The sequence below is a fragment of the Propithecus coquereli genome, unplaced genomic scaffold, assembly GCF_000956105.1.
Source record: "Propithecus coquereli isolate 6110/MARCELLA unplaced genomic scaffold, Pcoq_1.0 Scaffold148, whole genome shotgun sequence".
Classification (NCBI taxonomy): Eukaryota; Metazoa; Chordata; class Mammalia; order Primates; family Indriidae; genus Propithecus; species Propithecus coquereli.
The window spans coordinates 2943457-2960642 of record NW_012139191.1 but is presented as its reverse complement, the minus strand read 5'-3'; the positions used below and the strand labels follow the sequence as shown (position 1 = coordinate 2960642).

The 17186-nt window shown below is 38.6% G+C and overlaps 2 protein-coding genes across 2 annotated transcripts in view; both read left to right on the top strand.

The window, feature by feature from the left end:
* Window positions 1-2723, top strand: part of LOC105806862 (bromodomain and WD repeat-containing protein 1-like) — a 61077-nt gene extending 58354 nt beyond the window's left edge. The window contains exon 20 of the mRNA XM_012640074.1: window positions 2332-2723. Coding sequence (XP_012495528.1) covers window positions 2332-2723 — 392 coding nt within the window. The remainder of the gene's footprint in view (window positions 1-2331) is intronic.
* Window positions 2724-6200: 3477 nt separating this feature from the next.
* Window positions 6201-14263, top strand: PSMG1 (proteasome (prosome, macropain) assembly chaperone 1). The gene is made up of 7 exons (XM_012640119.1): window positions 6201-6400; window positions 7346-7452; window positions 8546-8697; window positions 9027-9089; window positions 10942-11140; window positions 12018-12154; window positions 14058-14263. The coding sequence occupies exons 1-7, from the start codon at window positions 6267-6269 to the stop codon at window positions 14130-14132; spliced, it is 867 nt and encodes a 288-aa protein (XP_012495573.1). The 5' UTR covers window positions 6201-6266; the 3' UTR covers window positions 14133-14263.
* The last annotated feature ends 2923 nt before the right edge of the window (window positions 14264-17186 follow it).

The following is a 17186-nucleotide window of genomic DNA, read 5'->3' as shown; positions in this document are numbered from 1 at the left end:
TCCTTTAAAAAATATTTTTAAAAACCTATTTTTAGTTTTTTTTTTTTTGCATAATCTTTTCCTTTATTCTAGATTACAAGTAAACATATCAAATGTCTTAGAGCTAGTACTGCTAGATTGTCAGTATAGGTACTTCCATAATTGCATCAACTTAAATCATTTTGTTACAAATGTTTAGCTGAAATAGGATTTTATTTATATGATTCAACTGGATGCATATGTTGTTGGGGATAAACTGGTTGTCTAATGTTTTTTCAACATGCAAATGGTGCAGATAGTAGATAATAGTTTATTCTCATAATGAATTACAAATTTCACCTTAATTTTATTATATATTTAAAGTTGTTGCATTTACTTTTTGTAGTATATTAATTTATATTGTAGCATTTGCCTAACATTGATTTAGTATGTTAAAGACTTATTTGGATATAGAGTTGATTTGTTGGAGTTACTAGTTTATGATTTTTAAATTCCTAAGAAAAAAAGCCTTTGAAGTGGTAGACAGTGTACTTTAAGTCACTTCTCTTCCCACAGAGCCCGCCCAAAGGAGGTGAGAAGGGCATGCTGCATGGCAGTAATGCTATGATGATGATCTTAGCCTACTAAAATGCCATTTACAATGCCTGGTGACTTACACTGAACAAAACATGGTGTCCTTAGAATTTCACTGCAAAAGCATGTGACTCACAAAAGTTAACTGGCAAAAAGGACTGGTGTGTGTTGTGGAGTTGCTCTGAGTGATCCTAGGGAAAGCTCAGTTTCACAGACTTCACGGGAAAATCTGAAGGGCTTTCATTGTGAGGGTAGAGGACTTCCTCATAATTCAGGCTACATGAACATGTCCACAGAAGCAGTTCTTACTTGTACTCATTTGCCCTTTCATCAGTTTGGTAACAGAAGGGTAAATGTCACTGTAAAAGAAAAAACTACAGAATAACTGTTTTTGATAGTACCTGACCAAAAAAAATCCCATATTTTCTAATACTTAGCAGTAAAGAAAAGAATATGGTGGAGTCCTCAGAAGTCTAATGTATCATGCAAGACATCACTTGTGGTTATTTTAGTGATCTACAGCGCTGTCTTTATTGACTGAAAAATGCCTGGAAACTTCAGGTGGAATCTTAAACTCTCCCATCAAGACTCTTGTGTACCAAGGCAGTTTTAGATAATTTGGCTCTCCATGGCTGCAAGACTAGCTTGTCAACAGATAATACCTAAAGTTCAGGGGCTAGTGAACTTCAGATGCATACAAGAAATGCCACTTCTGTTCTGGAAGAGTACTAATTAGACTTGTTTGTGCAATTTGTGCAATCTGGCTTTGAGACATTGGCAAAAATAAATATTTGAGCTCTCCTAAGTTTGGTAAACATGGAGTAGTAGGTCTCGCATCATGGGGTTCCTCTGTACAACTCCAGTGTGATCTCATGCCACCCTCTGAAAAACTGCCTCAGTTTGCGTGAAGGACTTAACCTCTCCAGAGTGCTTTTTGTTCTGCCTTTTGGCTGGCAAATCCCTTCACAATTTTTAGCTCTAAACACTTCCTTCGAGGAAGCCTACCTTGATCCCTTAGGGTGCTAGGTTAGGTTTCCAGTCCATATTCTCAGAGCACTCTGTATTTTTTAGTTCCTTAAAGCAACTATGTATATAATTATTTTTAGAATCTTTATCCTAATCCTGTGTGTGGCACATAGCTAGGTCAGAAAATATCTGAATAACAAAATTAAGATTTAATAATTGGTTATAAAAATGCTGAAATATTTGAAGCAACAAATCTAAGATTAATGTCACATTTCAGTTATATAAAATCAACTTACACATTCTTTTTGTCTACAAATTACCAATTTTTGGAATAAAGGAAATACTGGTCTTGGAATTAAAACCTTAAGGATCTTTTGAAGCCAGAGCTGATGCTGTGTCATCAGTCATGATAGCATTTTCTTTGTGTTCAGTTTCTAAAGAAATTATTTCAGAACTTCTATTAACTATTTTAAAGTAGTTAGAGGGTTAGAAATGATACCAAAAATTTAAAGCATATATGGTTCTATTGTAAAAATTTGGATTTTAATGTGGTTTTAGATGAGTGGTTTTATGACGCTGAGGGAATTTTTAATCCCATTCTTAGCAAATCTGTTTTAAGTGACAGTTATTATAGATTGCAGATAAGGAAATGTAAGGTTATATCAATGTCAAAAAGCTTTAGTATTATCACTTACAATTTTTAACTTAGCAATGTTTTAAAATTTAGGTATATGTCGTTGAGGAATGTAAGTAGTAGTAAAATCTTGTGTTACAAGATTTTTGCATTTACATGAACTTTCACTCATTTTTCAGAATCTGTTCCTAGAGACAGAGAACCCAATACAAAAATGAGAACATGTATGCATAATGAGAAGGATGCAGTGCAAATGCCTAGTGAAACTCTGAAAGCAAAAATGGTACCTGAGAGAGTTCCCCGCAGATGTGCTACTGTTGCTGCAAATAAAATAAAGATAATGAGTAATCTAAAAGAAACGATTTCAGGACCAGAAAATGTCTGGATTAGGAAGAGTAGCAGAAAACTGCCCCATCGAAATGCTTCTGCTGCGGCTAAGAAAAAATTACTGAATGTTTATAAAGAGGATGATACAACTGTAAATTCTGAAAGTGAAAAAGAGCTAGAAGATATTAATACCAAAAAGCTTTTTTTAAGACGGTTCAGATCCTGGAAAGAAAAAGCACAATAGCGACTATGAGAATGTAGAAGTGGTGTCTGAAAACAATCGGGCCACAAGTAAACTGGCAGTTGCATTCTGCTCCTAGCTCTAAAGTCAATTCCTTATTGGCATCTTTCAAGGAATTTTCTAAAAGCCATAATCCAGTGGGTCAAAGTGGGAGGAAGGCTTCCTCCCCATCAGCTCTTGTACCGACAGCACTACGGGGAATTTTGAGGAGGAAATAGATTGTGGAGCCTGTAGTTGGAGAGGTGGAAAGAAAGGACACATGGCTTGCTATAAGATTACTGTTTCTTTTCAGAAAGCAAGGGCCTTGAAGAAATCTCTTGATTCCTTAGAAGAAGAAAATAATGGGAAGTGTACAGGGTATGTAGGGAAAACGCCAAGGACTGAAAAGATGTCAAAATCTCAACCTGATGCTAATTTTAAGGGTTCTCCATTAGAGTATAAAAATTTAGCATCATGACTATGGTGTCATTACTGAAATCAGAAGGAAAAAAAATTGGGCATATTTTCAAAGGAAGTGCAGTGAGCCTATTTGACTTTTGAGTGAAGCAAAAACTTTATCCAGATCCAGTCCCTATAATTCACATCCCAAAGGTCAAAAACAATTTAAACTAGAAGGACCAGGGGATTCAAGGATGGGGATATTGAGTTCTGAAGTAGTGTTGGAAATGGGCAATTAGAGAAAGTCCATTAATGTCTTATTTTGTTTATAATACTGGAATTCATAATGATGACCACTTGATATGACTAATTCAGGGAATATATATTTTTCTATGAAAGGTATGAATGTGACAGCTTTTCCTTATTTCTACTTTTACGTAGCAGCATTTACAGAAATGCCAAAATGTGCCTCACTAAGAGGCAGGTCTTAGAAAATAGAAAGTATAACTTAAGATCAAAACAGTCATATTTTTAGATGATACAGTGAAATCCTCTCATTTCTCTATAGCACCTTAAAAGTTAGAACTTGAACACTTTGAGCAAATTTACTGCAGTCTCATCCCAACATACTTTAATGGCAGCATGTCTGGTCCATTTCACTGTGGCCTTTGCTAGGATTAGAAAACCTGGTCGTGGCACAAATAAAGAATTTATTTGCAATGAGGTTTAATTTGTTAATAGGTATGTGTTGAAATTAAGATTAAATGAATGTATTGTCAAATCTTTATAACATAGTAACGTGTTATTGGAAAAAAATAGCAAGTTTTCCCATTTAAAATCTGTGAATATTAATATATGATTTGCATGTATAAATCTGAAAAAGTAAACTATAGAAACCTAAAGGTTTCTATTCCTTTTTTATTAAGTCTAATGCATATTTTTTGGTTATACAGATGGACCAAGTGTCTAGATTACTTGAGAAATTTGTGTGTGGTTGCATGTCTGTTTTAAAAAAGGTTTTATTTGTGTGGATTTTCTTTCTTTTTTTTTTTTTTTAGCGCATAAGCCAGAATATTCTAACCTACAGAGTCTGTGTCCTTTGCTCTCTTTGTAGTATACTTTCATCTGAAATACTGCTCCCCAGTATCTTGTGTTACTAGTACAGGTGAGAAAGGGGAGAATTCCTAATAAACTATTACTTTTAGATGCATGGGGTCTGATTTTTGAGTTCTAATGAAATGCTTAAACTTATTTCCAGTTCTAAATTTACACTTAATTTACAATAGAAATTTCTTGTTGGGTATACTATATCAACAAATACCATAAAGTGAAAATATTTAAGTCTCAGTGAAGACTATTTTATGCAAAGTTTTTTGGCAATTTCAGTGTAATGAAAGAATTTAAGCTTTGAATTTATAATTTACTGTGGTGGGGTTAATTTCTGTTAGTATTTGCGATTGTATCATCAGTTTTTTATAATGGAATCCCTGTTCTGGCTTAGTGTTTAATTTGAACATATATTTGCCTTTATTTTTCTAAGTGCCTGGCCTAAATTTACTGTAACTGCATGAAATAAGCATTTGTTTAAAATTTAACATCCTTGTAAAACTGTTCTCTCTGAAATGTATGCAGAATTTAAATCATGGCCAAATGTATTATCATTACCTACTATTTACTCTAATTTTAATCAGCTTTGCAGAAATATTTCTTCATAATGGAACTGTGAAATCAAATTGAAGATCTTACTGGTAAAAATGGCAAATTATTTAACAAAAGACTAAGACAAGTGATGCCCAAACAACCTTTTTATTCTGCAATTATTATATTAGACCAATTAACCCGGGAGTCCTAATGTAGTTTTAAAATATCGTATTGTTAATCTGGTATATTCTGTCTCATTAAGGATACCCAAAGTTTCCTAAGCTCTTACTGGCTAGCAATTTGGTCTTAATTTGTTTATTCTTAAATGTTCAAATTTTGTTTCAAAACCCAAACCCAAACATTTTTTTTTCTGCAATAGATGTGTAAAATTGCTAAATACTGATTTTATGTAAGTGATTTTGTGGATCATTATTTCTCCACATCTTAAAACAAGATGTTTCTAGCAACTTTGAGGTTCCCCCCCCAAATCTCAAGAGGCTCCCTCTAACCCCGTAGTAGAATTTACCTTTGCGACTACTGACAAATTCCCCAAATGCAGGCAATGCTATGTATTTCAGCACAACTAAATAGGAAACTCTTTTCTTATTGCAGTACTGGTTATTTTCATTTTCAGTTAAGTTATGGTAGTTTTCCCCTTTAGCTTGGGCTAGTGCTCCTTGAACTCTGCCTTCCAACACATTTTAAAGAAAACCAATGCAGAAACAATCACTTATTAATGAAAGGCTATTTAAAAACGTCTTTGTATTACAAATGGCCAAGTTTAAAAAAGAGCAAACTATTTTTACATTCTCATAACAATGTTTTTTAGATAAGCTTGACAATCATCAGCTTTTGAAATGTGAATTCCTATTGCCAGAGTAAAGGTCTCAGTTTTATACCACCACGAAGCACTGTATTTCTTCCTGCCCCCTTTCATCCGCACTGTGTCCACTGTCCCCAGGACACGCCTAGCCCCTACATCGGCGCAGGGCCGCGGGGCGCCAGGTGCAGCTGTTCGCCCTCATCGGCCTGTGAGCCCTCAGCAGAACCCCAGGGCCGCCACCTACCTGGGTCGTCGATGTTTGAAGGTGCTTAAGAGCAAAGTTCACCCCGTCACTCCTAAAGAAGGAGAAGGGAAACGGAGAGAAGGCGGGAAAGGCCTGCGATTTGTACTCTTTCCAAAGCGCTCCAGACTGGGGGAGAAGGTGGCTCAGTCCCTCCGTTTCCCGGGTCAGTTACCTGCAGGGATAAGAGGCCCCGCCCGGCCCCCACGGAACCCGCCCTCCAGCTCGCTTCCTGCCCTTCTAGCCCGCAGTCCGCCTGTGTCTCGCTCTCCCCGCGGGGCTCACACGGGGTGAAAAGGAGCTGGGATTCCGCGGCCACAGGGGTCCGGCGTGGTGCAGGGGCGCGCGGCGGCGCGCGCTAGTCGTGCGGGGGGAGTGGCCGTCATGTGGGCGGGGCCCCGCCCAGGGGCGCGTGCGCAATCCCCCGGCGCCGCAGTTGGGGCGGGCAAGTCAGGGGGAGGCTATGGCGGCCACGTTCTTCGGAGAGGTGGTGAAGGCGCCGTGCCGAGCCGGGACCGAGGACGAAGACGAGGAGGAGGAGGGGAGGCGGGAGACACCCGAGGACAGGGAGGTCCGCCGGCAGCTGGCTCGGAAGAGGTGAGGCATCTGGGCGCGGGAAGCCGCCGGCGGCGCGCTCGGGCCTGACCGGCCCCCGGCGCCCGGCCTCCCGCCGGAGCAAAGTGCGGGGGCTCCGCCGCCCCGACGGAGCCCGAGCCCGAGGCCGAGGAAGCTGCGCGGCCTTCGCAGCGCGAGCCCCGAGCGGCCGTCCGCGGCCGCCGCCTGTCCGCGGCCCCGCCCGGGACACAGCACGCGAGGCAGGTGCCCGCCCGCCCCGGCTCTCCGCGCATCCTCGAGGCGTCGGCGCCACCCCTAGGTGTGTTCGGTGTGCGCGGTGCTCGCTCCCTCTGCTCGTGTTTCGGTGGGATCGTGAGTCTGAAGCCGTTGTGGGGGAGTTGGCTTCAGATTTGTCCTTTAAAAATACTGCCTCCAAGGCTTCCTTTAGCATGTCCGTAGTCTCGGTTTCAACTTGAGTGCAGAGTTTATGGGGAACTGTCACCTGACCCGCTGATCAGTCACCCTTAGCATCCCACTGGGCATGAAATGCAATAAGAAACAGAAAGTACCACTTCAAAGCATTCTTGCCGACAAAATATTGAATGTGAATCTGACCAAGCCTCCAAAATAAACATTCTTTTACAGGAAATGCAAATGATGGACACATGTTAAATGATACCACAAGGAAGCTATCACACAAATCCAGAGTGGGACACAGGACAGGACAACCAGTCTGTCAGCAGGGATAAAAGAGGAGGGAGGCTGCTCTAAATGAAATGAGATGTCTAATTTCATTTAACATGCAATAGTTTCATCTGTTGGTTATCATTGCCTGAATCCATTTTTTAAAGGATTGTAATTATGTTCTTCATAAAATTAAAGTGAATGTTTTACCTATTACAGAATCATACCCATAGGGCCCTTTTGTCATAATATGATACTAATTATGTTTAAGTTGCTTTAGTTTCATCTTGTTTCTTGTATTAGGGAGGTGCGGCTCCTTCGAAGACAGACAAAAACATCTTTGGAAGTTTCTCTGCTAGAAAAATATCCTTGCTCCAAGTTTATAATTGCTATAGGAAATAATGCAGTAGGTAAGTGAAGATGCAGAAGACCAGACATTTTGTTGAAAGAACAAAATATGAAGTTATTATTTCCTTCCGTCATAAAAAATTTCAAGTGTTTATTACTTTAAAAAAGAAGTTACAAACCAGGAGGGAGGAGGATATGGGCAAAAACCTACCTAATGGGTATAGTGAACACTATCTGAGTGACAGGCACACACAGCCATGACTCAAGCGTTATAAAAGTGATCCATGTAACCAAAAATATTTGTACCCTTGTAAGACTTTGGAAAAAAAATATGGTTCAAAGGCCAAAAAAAAAAAATCAATATAAAAGAAGTCGCAGTAGAGTAACTTTGTTTCTGAGTAAAATATATCTCCTGATCATGTACCATCTTTTTAATAAGCTTAAAAAATAAGATTTAAGGAAAATGTTCTTGGCTTCAGAAACTTGCACCTCAAAAGAACTGTTTCTAGTGTGTTGAGGTATCCAGGTTTACTTAGATGTTTGTGAGTTAGTAGACTTCTTTGAGAACATAATGAGAACTCTAAAAATGATAATAATCGCCAACATTTTTGAGCACTTAAGTTCTGAGGTCTTTGCACGTGTTTATTCACTTGGTGGGTGAAAGTTAAAACAGTATATAGAGTTCAGCTAGGACAATGTACATGCACAAGTATACCCATAGACTTTTATATTTTTAGGGGATTCACAGGTTCTTAGGAGAGCGTTGGGGAATCCCAGTTAAGCTTATTGCTGTATTGAGATACTCTTAATGCTTGTAGAACATAGTATACATGGTAAATAATTATTGACTCATTTTTGTAAAGTTATACTGGCCTAAATTTTTTAGAAGAGTGTTACACTGTGAGAGTATGGTAAAAAGTCTTGTCTACAAACTTGTCTTCTCAATTCCTGGCTCTAGTACTATTTTACTAAGAGTGTGGCCTTTCATTTCTTGAGGGCCTCACTTTCTTTTTCTGCAAAAGGTGGTATTGGGTAGAGGGTCTTGAATGGCACTTTTGGCTCTGAAATACTAGAGTAACTTGAGTTTACTTTTTATTGAATAGAAAATGCAGCGTATAGAGCCAAACACTAACTTAATGTGAATTTTTTTCACAGCATTTTTATCATCGTTTGTTATGAATTCAGGAGTCTGGGAAGAAGTTGGTTGTGCTAAACTCTGGAATGAATGGTGTAGAACAACAGACACTATACATCTGTCCCCTACAGAGGCTTTTTGTGTGTTTTATCATCTAAAATCCAGTCCTTCGGTAGGTAGAACTTGTATGTTTGAAAAGTAGTAATTTAAGCATCACTTATATAGTAGCTACTGGTAGTATACCTCAGGATCTCATATGCCAAGTCTCTTGGTTGCTCTGTTGATGTGCACTTTATTCTGATAATAATTGCCAGTAGTGGTTTGACTTTTAAATTGTAAAAAGAAATGAAAAGGCCAATAGCAGAGTCAGGAAAATAAGTATTTTATAATATTTTATATTGTATAAGTGTTATATTAGGATTCACATAATACATGCTGACATTTCAGGGTATGTATAAAGTTTATTTGACTCAACAAAAAACTTGAAATTTGACTTTTCAGGTTTTCCTTTGTCAGTGCAGTTGCTATGTTGCTGAAGATCAACAGTATCAGTGGTTGGAAAAGGTAAGAAATGAACACCTCTGAATGGTTAGACTACAGGATTTGTGTTTTTTTAAGGGTTCAGTATCTTTTCACTGAAACCTATATAGTCAAACATTGATGTGAGAGAGGAATTTTTTTTCTTAAAACCATCATAGGAGTTTGTTATGGAATTAAAGAATAAAAGAACTTACTTAACATGATGAACCTAACAAATACAATCATCATTGTGCTAAAGGTTATAGGTCACAGAAGTATGAAACACCATTGGATTCTTCCCACTCACTTTAATAGTTTGTTTGAAAGACATATAAGCTCCCCACATGGAACAGAACGATGTCACAGCCAAAGGTAAAAACCCACAGTGATGACAATGCAGGTGGGCAGACGCATGGGGAGAGGAGGCATGGCACAGGTGTGCTGCTTGCTCCAGGCTCCAAAATATTATACTCATTTTTCTTAGCATTAGACATGAATAGATTGAGACTTCATTTTGGGGGGAAATTGTGCACATAGTATGTGCCCAATAAAACAAATTTTTGAGTGAAGAATTTAAATTGACTAGAAATTTTAGAGAAAAATAATAATTTGGGCAGTTGCATATAATTTTTAAATGAAGCAGACCCTCGAGGCCTTATTTGAAGTTGGCACACTTAGACACATTTACTAAAAGTTATTAAATGTATTTCACTAAATGAGTTGTTTAAGAAAATCTGTTAACCAACTTATAATTACATACATGATTTTATATTCACTGTATCTCTGTAATTTTCTGGGGAGCTGGTCAGCTCTAAGAAGGTTTGGAAGTTGCTGTTGTATTTTTAATTTATGTAGCATGACTTATGTCAGAAATATTTTTGTACTATGAAACAAACATATATTCTAGACTTGAAAAAATGTAAAATTATGCATTTCCAAAACAAAATTTTTAATCAGCATTTTTTTGCCTTACGGGTACTCTTTGGGTCCACGTGCTGTTTCAGTCATGTCAGCCACATAATCCTGATAATTACACACAATCTAACAGAGTTCTCAAGTATTGTGGATTCAGATTATAAGTTTTTATAAGGAGAAAAATAGGTTTTGTGAGTAATGTTATATTTCTTAAATGGTGTATATCTGGTAACTTATATATGGTTAACCTTTTTATGTTTATTTACAAAGTTATGATACAATGAAGTCAGTCTTACAAATCACTTATGGTACTTAATATAAAATCTTTAGCTCTGTTGTTATGCAAAATAGCCACTTTTATATCTTCATGAAATATTTTCAAACAAGGTGCAGTAACCTAAAATCTACTCTTTTTTTTTTTCTTTAAAAAATAGCTGCTTTCTTTGTTTATGTCCCCTTAGATTTTATTAAAAGGTAAAAGGGTTCTTGGAAATCTATCACATCCAGACTCTTCAAGTTATAGAAGAGGACATTGAGGTCTAGAGTGATTGAAACTTGTATACAATTATAGTAACTCAAAAAGTGAGTTTCATGGGAATCATTTTTCAGGTATCTTTGGTGGGTGGGAGAGGAAATGAATGTCAGGTGTGTACTGGTGACTCACTTCCTCTGGACAGTAGTTGTGTAGTCACTGCTCTGGTGCTCTTGTGATTTCATTTACCTCACATCACAGGCCCCTGATGTAGGTGGTGCTGACCTTAGTTCCCAGACTTGGAGAAGGTCACCCAACCAGAAAGCAGGACCAAGGTCAAACCCAGGTCAGGGCGGCAAAGGATGTGTTCTGTTTCTCCGTGGCACACTCCCATCCCTGCAGCATATATATAGTCTTATTGTCTGTGGTGTTAGGTGAGTAACTAGAGGAATGTTTCCATTCTGTAACAAAACTATATGTTGTTGTAATTTGAAATCAATTTTGTCTTAGGTTTTTGGCTCTTGTCCAAGAAAGAACATGCAGATAACTATTCTCACGTCTCGCCATGTTACCGACTATAAAACCTCAGAGTCTACTGGCAGCCTTCCTTCTCCTTTCCTGAGAGCCCTAAAAACACAAAATTTCAGAGACCCTGTATGTTGTTCACTGCTAGAACAACCAAATATCGTACATGATCTTCCTGCAGCAGGTGGTGTTAAAATTCATAACATTTACATTATATCTTGTTATTGCTTTATTGATACTTACTAGTTTCACTGTCAGAGATCTTTTTATCTCTTTTGGTAGTTTGTTAATGATGATTGATACCAATATATTGCTGTTAATCCTCAGTGTCTGTAGTTACAACTACAGTGTGTTTGGTTTGAGTTTTAAAATTTTCCAGACACATAATTACCTTATGAGCAGCTCAGGTTTCTTAACTGTTATGCTTCAGAGTTGCACTGTTTCTTTTTGGTCTTTGATAACTCTAAATGCAAGTCAGTGTTAGATGTAAATTGTTGATATGTGAAAAGTTGGTAAAATATGTTTTAATTATCAAAATAGAAAGTTCTGAATACTGAATGTTGATAATTGGCTTAATTTTTTTTATTACTGTCACTAATTATATCCTACCATCAGGTGAAAAATAGATTGCCATTTATTTTTCAGTGTTACTGTGTTAATATAACACTTTTTTTCTTGCCTTTAATGTTAAGTTTACTAGAGTCAGAAGTGGCTAAATATTTTACATTATGCATTATGTATTTATTTGTTATTTACATGTATTTACTGTGTTTATTATAGTCAGTAAAATTTTAATCTTTCAGCTACTTAAAATCGTCTCCACATTATGTTCAGGATATGCAAAATAAATATAATGTTTGCAAAAGCAGGAGATTATTAGGAAAATAAGTTGGTTCTGAAAGAAAATATACATAATAATTGGTTCAGAATGGCAGTAAATGCCTCGATTAAAAGAGGCAACACATGACTACTTTTAAAAGCAGCCTTTATTATTTAAAGCTATTTCATTTAAAAATCATATAATAGAAAACTTAAGTGTTTTTTTTCTTGTATATCCATAGTTCTGAGTTACTGCCAAGTATGGAAGATCCCTGCAGTTCTGTACTTGTGTTATACTGATGTGATGAAATTAGACCTAATTACAGTTGAAGCTTTTAAGCCTATACTTTCTTCCAGAACCTTGAAAGGTTTGGTTAAGGTAAGGTTTTAACTCATTTAAATTAAGTTATTATAATGAACCTAATAACAAACATAAATGTATGGTGTCAAATTAAACCGTAAGCAACACTTGGAGATCCTTTTTTCTTAAAGTAAAGCTTCCTAATCTGGCAGTTTGAATTTGATTGTGATGTTTCTTCCATGTATTCTTCCATAACTTGACAAATGTTTTGTTCTTGTGTAGTAGATTAATGCAGTGCAATTAACTCTCAGATGTCTGTGTGGACAGATGGTTTTACTGTTCAAGAAGTTTCTGTAACTAATTTGGAAAGTTATAATTTTTGAAAAGGCATTTTTGAGTTTAGTATGGATGAAATTATTATAACATTTATTTACCTAAGTTTGCAGGGGACTAGAAATGTGAAGATGAGAGAATTATATAATGAACCTGTTTCCTGCCCTTAGTTTATATCTGTGGGCTTATTTTCTAGAAAAATTAGAACACATCCACAAAATATTTTGCCTGTAATTTCAGGTAGTTTAGGGACTCCCCTACTTTTTCTAAGGTTTTCTGAAAGTCCACAGCCCCCAGTTTAAGGACTTATTTAAAGGAAAGAGGTTATAACAAGGAAAAAGGTTTTAACATCCCTGTTTATTCTCAAGTGACCATTAATGTTAAGAAGACTTTTATAAGTTTAGTAGGAGTTAGCTTATTTCACAGGTTTCATAAATGAGTTTCTTACTAATTTAAGGAGATTTTTAGCTCCTTTTGGTAATGGACCATGTTTTTTTATTTTGGTATCCCAGGTTCACCACATACCTGGCGTTTAGAAGAAAGCTTTCAGTAATTATTTGTTAAATTAATGAAGAGTAAATCTGTAAAACTCTCGAATTTAGTATACTTCAGGCATATCTTTCAAATTAGCTAGAGTCAGGGATACTCTTTCTGACACATTGAGTTATTTTTTGTTTAGCATCCCATTCATAGTACAAACTAATAGTTTTGTTTGCTTATGTAGTTAGCTGATTGGCTCGTCCTGCTTAATTTAGCAGCCAGTGGCCTGAAGGCAGGGCTGGGGCCGTCTTGTTCACTGCTCTGGGACTGGGCGCAGCACGCAGGCACTTCATAAGCCTTTGCACTTATTCTGAGAATGGTAAATCACCTGTCATGTAGGGTTCAAGGAAACTTTCAGCTTTTATGAATATCCTTTGAAGGGGAAATTTAAATGACATTTTTACTGTTTTCATCTCTTGCTTTGAAGATGATTTGTGGGAGGGTGAGATGGTCGTTCTGTAAAGTGCTGTTTTCTTAATGACCAAATCCATTATCCTGAGTTAGTTCATCGATTGTGTCCATTTGTTTGTTGAGCAACATGGAATAACCTTGAGTGCCTCCTACAGGGTCGCACTGTGGGGCTCCCAGAGCTGAGTCAGCTCCACGGCTGGGAGGTGGTGCAGGTGGTCGGTCGCAGTGCCCGGCACAGTGAAAACAGCACCGTGCTGCATGACACCAAGGGGAGCAAGAGGTTAACTTAAGGAATGGCTTCTCAGAGAAAGGGGGAGTTTAGCTAGATTTGAAAGATGGACGAATCTTAGATGTGGAGAGGGAAGCAGTGAGCACAGAGTGGGAAGTTTGAGGAGAGCGGTGAGGAGTGTGGTATGACGGACAAGGGGGGAAGAGATCACGCGGGGAAGATGAGCTGGGTTAGAGCCTAGACTTCCTTCTGAGGCCGGGGGCGCCGTCAGAGGGTTTCGGGCAAGGGCAAGGCACACTGACACGTGTTACCTCGTTGGCTTTTGTTTGGAAGAGGAAAGGAAAGACTGCGCTGGTTCCGCTGGTGCTGTCTTCTTTAAGTCTCGACAGGTGGGGATTGGGGCGTTTACATTGCCTCTGCCTGAATTCTTGCTCTCACTGTATTCTTCGCTTTTCTCTCTTTTTCCAGAGTATCCCCCAGAGCACAGAAATACTGAAGAAATTGATGACAACAAATGAGATTCAGAGTAACATTTATACATGATCCCAAAGAATGTTTTGCGATGTATGTTACCTGTCCGTTCCTTTAAGGGGAGCAGTGTGCACTGTATTTTAGGTTACTTCTTTTGGGGGGGTGTATTTTGAGGGTGACAAAACAGAATAAACCTGTGAAAAGTTAATTGTAGTTTTAATTCCTTATTTATGGTGGTATTGTTCACAGCTGAAATAAGCCACACATTTTTCTCTTATCCACTAGGTGGGGGTATTATATTATTTGAATATTTTAAGGTAATACGTTAAATTTTTGAAAAGCTACAGATAACAAGATGTATTAATATGGCAAAGTGTAGTTAATTAGGGGTAAATATCCGTTGACGTGTTGGTGATTCTTAATATGTGGAAAGTTTCTGGATATTTTAGGAGTTCTACAGTTTTTTGTTTTGGGGATAAAAATTGATGACAAGGTAACAAAGTTATATATTTGCTCAAGATGAAACAAAAAGGGATTTGTGTGCTCTCACTTTTTAGAAGTATCTGGCAGCTAGCCTCTTCACCAGACTTTCCCAGGGCTCTCTTGCAGGGTTAGCTGTATGGATTATGACCACTTCTATTACAGTAAAGTCTTACCATTAGCAATGTAAACTGCATCGTAAACCCAAAGTAACCACACACTAAACTGCATTCGTTAAAATAAATTTTAAAACGGTGAAGTTGAGAAATACGTCTTATCTGTGCTGCTTTCTTTTTTCTCGTTTTTAGTTATTGAATCATACATTATAGATTTAGACAACTTATCCATTTATGTTTTCTTGGCGGTGGTTGGAGGCGGGGTAAGGGATACTCTGTTTTCTAACTCCTTGAGTAAACTTGGTTTCCTTTGTATAAAGTTTTGGAAGTCTTGTGCATGGTGCATTTGTGAACATATCCAGTGGTAGAAGTCAAAGGATTTCCTTCATTAGAAAAGTTTGCATCCATTCAGAAATGTGTTTGCAGAGCCCTAAGTAAGTGTAAGACTTGGGATCGGATCCCAGCTGGAGGTAGAGCCCCTTCCTGTGCTGAAGGTGAGCGTGGCAAGGAAGGGAGAGTGATGTTGGAAGAGCAGACTATGGTCAAATCTCAGGTCAGTGCTTTGGGCCACGTGACCTCGGGCAGATGCCTTAAAGTTTCCTGAGCACTGGTTTCCTCATCTGTAAATGGCAGGTAATACTAGGGACAATACTTCACTCACTGGGTGGTTATTTCACATAAGTGTGCAGTGAATGTCACTTCCCTTCCACTTTTCTTGAGTTTCAGTTTTTCACCTGCTTAATGAAGAAGATTCTCTCTGCTTGCTTTGTTGGGTTGTTATGAGAATAAAAATATAAAGATGCTTTTGAAGAACAGCGGGATGGTATTTCCATGTTCACACCTTCGTATCCCTCATCTCAAAGACACAGACTTGGTGACATGGAAAGCAGGAGCAGCAGGCGCTGCTTTGGCCGCCCCGGAGCTCCCATCCTGTGTTCTCTCAGTGCTTCCTCGTGCTGCCTTCAGAACCGTGCGTCTCGGCATCAGAAAGTGTCGAGGAGTGGAAGAGCTGCGGAGCAGTTTCTCATCAGGAATAATCTTGGAAAAACCATGGAAGCAGATAACTCTGGGCATTGTAGTTGTTCATACTTTTGGTAAGGAAAGAATCACAGTTGCCGCAGACTGTCCAGGAATAAACCTCTTGTGATAAGAAGCAGGCAGCAGGTGCGGGAGGTTGGCTGTTTGTGCAGAGCCACATTACAACTAGGTTACTAAGCCGGGTGCGAAGGCACATGCCTGCAGTCCCAGCTACTTGGGAGGCTGAGGCGGGAGGATTGCTTGAGTCCAGGAGTTCAAGTCCAGGCTGGGCAACATAGTGAGACCCTGTTTCTAAAAAAAAAACCCAGGATACCAGAAACGTGGCAAAGGGGGTGTGTGTTAATAGCCCTCAGTGTTGGGAGTGAAAGTGTTGGTGGGCAGAGAGGGTGGGGAGCTCGTAGACTTCGAACAGAGCTAGGGTGAACTCGCATCCTTTTTATGGGTAAACGTCAGGCTTGGACAGTTTTCCCATTCAAAGGGAAGTACCTGAGGAGAACTAGCAGCATAAAGGATAGAGACAGCATTAAAAATACAAAGGAAGAACATTCTATTGAGAACTATTATTATAGGAAATAGCTATTTAAAACAAATCAGGAATGCTTGACTTTTCCAAAAGTAAATAATGAAGATATATGAGATAAGCCACCTGAAAGGAAATTTTGAAAATTGCATAGAAAAGGGGGATTTTGAAAGAAGCAAAACTTCAACTTTAGAATTAAAATTAGGATTTTGTGGTGGTACAGAGCAGAACAAATAGTATGTAATCTAAAGTATTTCTCCCTCTCTCTCTCTCTGTCTCTCCATATATATATGAATAGTACAAAGCCATTATGTAGAGGACTAACTTGAGATGACGTCCTAAGATGCAGAAGGACAGACATAGAAAGGTAACAAGAAATGACACAGATGAACAATGTGCACCCAACGTGTTAGGGTCCTCCAGGGAGAACCAATAGGATATGCACAATCGTGCGCCACACACCAGCAGACTGCATGTAGACAGCGGTCCTGTGAGGTTATAATGGAGTTGAAAACTACCACCACCATCTTACTGTGGCCACCATGAGGTCACAGCACAACGCGTTACGTGTGTGGTGATGCTCGTGTAAGCAAACCTGCACTGCCAGTCACGTAAGAATGCAGCACATGCAATTACATGCCGTACGTGATACTTGACGGTGATGGTAAACGACTGTGTTACCGATTACGTAGTTGCTTTTTATCATCAGTTAAAAGTACATTTCCTCTACTTACATATGTCTCGTGTGTGTGTGTGTGTGTGTGTGTGTGTGTGTGTATGAAGCGAACTGTAAAACAGCCTCAGGCAGGTCCTTCAGGAGGTGTTCCAGAAGGAGGCAGTGCCATCATAGGAGATGGCAGCTCCCTGTGTGTTATTGCCCCTGAAGACCTTCCAGTGGGTCTAGATGTGGAGGTGGAAGACTGATAGTATTGATCCCACCCTGTGTAGGCCTAGGCTAATGTGTGTGTTTGT

Coding starts and splice junctions, on each gene's coding strand:
- PSMG1 (XM_012640119.1), top strand. CDS start 6,267: ATGGCGGCCACGTTCTTCGGAGAGGTGGTGAAGGCGCCGTGCCGAGCC. Junction 7,453..8,545: donor TATAGGAAATAATGCAGTAG/GTAAGTGAAGAT, acceptor TTTTTTTCACAG/CATTTTTATCATCGTTTGTT. Junction 12,155..14,057: donor CCTTGAAAGGTTTGGTTAAG/GTAAGGTTTTAA, acceptor CTCTTTTTCCAG/AGTATCCCCCAGAGCACAGA.